The 5,112-nt window shown below is 57.7% G+C and overlaps 1 protein-coding gene across 1 annotated transcript; it reads right to left on the bottom strand.

Annotated features, from left to right (window-relative positions):
- Nucleotides 1–427: 427 nt before the first annotated feature.
- Nucleotides 428–3,997, bottom strand: Thbd (thrombomodulin). The gene has a single exon (XM_004840907.3). The coding sequence runs from the start codon at nt 3,702–3,704 to the stop codon at nt 1,983–1,985; it is 1,722 nt and encodes a 573-aa protein (XP_004840964.1). The 5' UTR covers nt 3,705–3,997; the 3' UTR covers nt 428–1,982.
- Between the last annotated feature and the right edge of the window lie 1,115 nt (nt 3,998–5,112).

The raw sequence follows: 5,112 nt of genomic DNA, 5'->3' as shown, positions 1-5,112 counted from the left end.
ACATCCTGAAGACAGGGAGGAGGATGACTCCATATTGCAGGAGATGGTGGGGTCTAGAAATGGTTGCTTGATTGTGAGTCACAGGCCTTCAGGACTGCTCTGGGTTTGGCTCACTCCAGACAGCCCGGGAAGGACGGCACCTCTAGTGCATCCCAACAAATGGTCCCAGATGTATTTGAGAACACATAGACACAAGTTAGCACGAATGAAGTTATTATGGTTATGGAAAGAAAAATATTTGTACACACAGAGGTAACAGGAACTCCTTCTCTGCTGAAAACCGTCTTCTCTGGAAAGATCGGCAACTCAGAGACTACGCCAGGAGCAGCAGTCTCGGGCGTCTGGTGGCATTGGCACAGCTTGTGAACCCCACTGAATGACATGCAATGAGGAGGTGAGGGAAGGTGAACACACACACCACCTCGAGCACACTGTAATGTGTTTATTTTGTACAAGTGACATCATAAGCAAGGGTTTTGCCTGTGTTCTAGTTTAACTCCAATAAATAACTATGTACAAACATGCTGAGTTTACAACACAGTAGAGGAAAACCTTTGCCTTACAAAGATACACTTACATGGTATAGTTTTTCCCTTCACTGGGGCAGGATTCATACCTAGATTAGTCCAACCAAGGCCCTTCTTGAACCTGTATAACAACATCCAGTGGTGTGTACCTAATCTTTTCTACCAGAGAAGAAAGCTGTACAATGAAAATTCCTCAGTTTCTTAAGAATTGAGGGCCTGTCTTGCCCCGCTACTTATTACTGACCCATATGTAATGTTCTCCAGAAAGCTGGAAATGGTCTAGAACAATTGTCCTCAAGTGACTGCACAGACAAGCCCCTGCAGGTCTTATTAAAATGCAGTTTCTGGTGAGCTGGAGAGGGCGGGGCTCAGGACTCTGCCCATCTCTCAGGCTCCCACAGGAGCTCTGATCTTGCCCAGGGACCACAAGCCAGTGGCCAGGGCTAGAAGGTCCCTCTGAAGCAGGTGACATTCTTCATGGCTGCAGTAAGGAAGCCCCTGATTGCTTGCCCCATCCTGGGCTCCAAGTCCCCTGGAAAACCAGGGGGGCGGCTTTTATTTTGGAACACAAGTGAACAAGTAAACAGAGCAGTTGAGAGTCAAATTGGCCTGAAGCAGGCAGCTCAAAACTTTCTTAGCTTATCTCCTGGGGGTGCTTCTCTCTTAGTCTAGAGCAAGCATCAGAACATTTCAACACTGCCAAGATTTAACTGCAATAAAGGAAACTGGGTAAGACACTTAACAATTACTACTTTGTCATTCAAATCAAAACAATAATAAAACCCAGGCTCATTGTTTAAAAACTAAAGATAGAAAACTCCTTGGATTTAATGTCTATGACAGTCCAGCAACATTAAGTTAACGATCACCTATTAAACTCTGTTAAAACTACTTTGCTCTAGAAGCCTGAAATTTCAGGATAAATAAATTAGCAAAGCTAGCAAAAAAGAAAATGTGCAACTGTTTTGGGTTTTAGTGTTTTTGTTTCTGTCTCACGTAGGAGTTCTGCTTGAATAGACAGCTAAGAGCTAAGAAGTAGGTGGAGTATATGTAGAAAGAGAGATTGCGCCAGACCAACAGAAGAAGGATTCCTTGCCAAGTGAGTTTTGAAGACAAACAAGTAAGGGGGAAAAGGAAAGAGGCAAAAAGCTAAATATTTGAAAAAATAATTATCTCAGTCATCGCCAGTCCTGTGGCAGGAGTCTGTCCTTAAAGCTAAAGAGCAGTAGCGCTCACCCTTCCCACAGCTATGTGGGGGCCCGGGTCACTTGGCAATCTGTCTTCAAGGTAAATTTGTACTCTCTGCCCAAATATCTTGGCTTTTAGCCTCAGGGCTCCCCTTGTAGAGAATGAGGAGGGTCTTCTCAAGGTGGCAGCCAGGGTGCTTCTGAGCAGCCAGGGAACCAACCGAGGAGGGACACACAGGAAGGAGAGGCTCCTGCACCCTGCAGTCCCTCAGAGTTTCTGCAAGGCCACAGCCTTGGCCGGTGACCCGCACTTGTACTCCAGTTCTGCACGGGCTGCACCCCGCTTCTTGCGCAGGTGGCAAAGAAGTGCCAGAAGCGCCACTACAAGGGACAGGGTGGCGATGGAGGTGCCTATGAGCACGACGGAATGCACAGGCCCTGCAGGTTGGGTGCTCAGAGTGGGGCCTGGAGTCGAGCTGGTGGAATCCTCCCCAGAGCCATCCTCCGCCAGGATATCCTCTTCCCTCCCCTTGCTGGGGTTAGGATTGGGGATAGAGTCGCAGTCCAGACTCACCTGGCCCTCAAGGGGGGAGCCCGGCCCACAGATGCACTCGTAGGTGCCCAGGAAATTGTGGCACTCGTGCCGGCCACAGTCACCTTGATGGCACTCATCGATGTCCACACACAAGTTACCCTCATCCAGGATGAAGCCTTCAGGGCAGTAGCAGATGTTTAGGTTGTTGGGGTCACAGTCAGCTGGGCACTCGGTCTGATTGCAGAACATCTGGCAGCGGTATGGCTCCTTTGGGTTGGGAATGAAGCCTTCAGCGCAGATACATTCGTACTTGTCCGTGCCCACGGGCTGGCACTGGTACTCACAGTTCGACCCGAAGCAGGGGTCCAGCAGCTCCACACACTCGCTATCCACCATCTCATAGCCCTCATAGCAGAGGCACTCGAAGCCACCATCGGTATTGACGCAGTGCTGCTGGCACACGCTGGGCACCTGTGCACAGTCGTCCACGTCCTCGCACGAATGTTGGTCGGCCGCCAACTGGTAGCCGGCGGCGCACATGCAGGAATAAGCCCCAGGTGTAACCGGGTCGCTCACGCAGAAGTGCTCGCAGAGGCTGTCCTTGCAGGAGGGCGCGGCCAAGGCAGCGCAGGAGCGCCCGTCTGCTTGCAGCATGGCTTCATGGGGGCAGAGACAGCTCGGCTCCCCTGCGCTCTGGTTGCACTCATGCTCGCAGCCGCCATTCTCCACGCTGCAGTTCCAGGCGCCTGGCGCCTCACGCCCCCAGCGCCCCTCCGCGGCCCCTGGCGGAGCCTCGCACTCTAGCTGCAGCCCGAGCGCCGCCACCGCCGCTGAGCTGCCCACAGGCAGCGCTTGGAAGTCCGCGCTGCGCACTCCAAACGGGGTGCTGTAGGCGACAGAGACGCGGCGCGCGCCGGCCTCCACCACCAGGGTCCTGCAGGAGGCGTCGAAGTGCAGCTCGCACAAGAAGCCGGACGCCTCGGCATCGCATGGCTGCACCTCCCAGCCTGGGTCGCTAGGCCCCGTGGCTGCCACCGAAACCGCGACGCACAACGGGCCGCAGGAGGGTGCACCGTCGCCGTCGGGCCTCGCCCACCTGCTGTAGCTGGTGTGGTTGTCTCCTGTCACCCACTGGAAGCTGCGCAGGGGCCCAAGCGACCCAGGATTCCCGCAGCCCTGCGGGCGCTGCAAGCCAATCCAGAGGCGCGGGCCCACTCCGCTGTCGCCACTCAGGAGCAGGGAAATGACCTCGGCAGCCACTGAGGAGCGCACGGTCATCAGGTGCCCTCCCAGGCGCTCACAGGCCTGGCTGGCGTTGGTGAAGGTCGCAGGGCCGTGGAAAAGCGCGAAGCACTCGCGCTCCACACACTGGCTGCCACTGAGCCTCGGGTCTGCGGGCGCCAGGAGCCCCAGGCCGGCCAGGGCCAGCACGCCCAGGAACAGCACCCCGAGCATGCCGCGCGAGGCTGGGGCCCGCGGGTGGAGGCGGAGCGAAGGACGCGGAGTGGGTCCCGGAGCAAACACAGCTCTGCCCTGCCCCGCGGCCGGGCTGGTTTATAAACGCGCGGCCCCCTCCCTCCTGGACGTTCGGGAAAAGGAAGGAAGTGCAGTGGGAAGGGCCGGGGCGGCGTCCGATCGCTGGGTTCCCGGGACGCCCGCGCTTCCCTCGCGCTCACCCCGAGCCCCTTGCGGGGATGAGCACAGTGGGTAGGGACCGTGCCCCACCGCTTCTCGGCTGAGCACAGCTCCTCCTGAGCCTCTTAACTCCCCACCTCCTCCACAAACGTTACGCCTGATTTCAAGACCCGGAAAGGGGATGTGACAGGGCGGGAACCATGGAAACCCTGACCTGCAGGACGCTTGGGCAGGGTGGGGACGAAGAGCACGGGGAGAGGGGTAATGTGCAGGACACGGATTCTCACGAAAACAAGGTCGCTGGGAGACGGGGCTTCAGCCTAGGTCAGGGTCCTAGACTTGGGGTCCGTGAATAGGGCTGGAGACCCCGGGTGCGCCTGACACCAGCGCTCCCTCCCACCTCCTGGGTGGGCGCTGCCAAGGCCAGTGTAATCTCACGTGGGAGAGGTGTTGGGCGTGTCGCAGCACCGCAGTCGGGTACGTCGCCGTCTGGCTGCACAGACGGACCGTCCAACTCATGCTCCCAGCATAGTGGGCAAGGAGCCCCGCAAGGGACCCATCGGTATCCTGGGGGCCCTCCATCTGTGAAAGGGCGGTGAGCGAGCTGGCGGGGACCCGGGCTGTGCCTAGGGAGATCTGTCACTTTCGATCTTATCCGAGAATGCCGAGGACTAAGAGGACTGAGAGTGGCAAACTTTAAAAATACCCTAGGTCGCTCTCAGCCACCACCACTCTCGACGGGGCACCAGCAGGCGGCGCTATAGGACTCCAAACCAGGCTCTGGGAGCCCAGGGCGCAGACAGGCCTGATAAGGTGGAGGGGGCGCGGAGGGGGCGGGCCTCCAACTCCTCACTTGCAGCCGCCTAGCCTGGCGAAGCCCCCGTGGGGTGGCGCAGACCGGCAGCCCAGGGAGGGTCCTGGGGAGGGGAAGGCGGGGCGAGGTGGGGCGGGGAGGGCAGGACCTCGCTGTGGGAGGGGTCTCGGGTGGGGCTGCAAAGGCCTCCAAAAGTGGAGACCTTTCCTGTATGGATGACGCAAGGCCGGGCAAGGCCAGCGGCCCTGCAGAACCCAGTGTGCGTGCGGCAGCTCTGTTACCGAGGACACATGGCATTAGACAGGCGTCTCTTCTGAGCCCGCCAGCCCTGAGGGCTGAGGGACCATCCAGGAACAGATCTCGCCCACACAGGGATGGTGGAACCTTGACAACCTCCCGCCCACCCACCACTGC

The sequence above is a fragment of the Heterocephalus glaber genome, unplaced genomic scaffold (genome assembly GCF_053883595.1).
Source record: "Heterocephalus glaber isolate CG9 unplaced genomic scaffold, H.glaber_assembly_v1.0 deba00001532, whole genome shotgun sequence".
In the NCBI taxonomy this organism is placed as follows: domain Eukaryota; kingdom Metazoa; phylum Chordata; class Mammalia; order Rodentia; family Bathyergidae; genus Heterocephalus; species Heterocephalus glaber.
The sequence above is the reverse complement of the archived record's forward strand: the minus strand, read 5'-3'. Positions and strand labels throughout refer to the sequence as shown.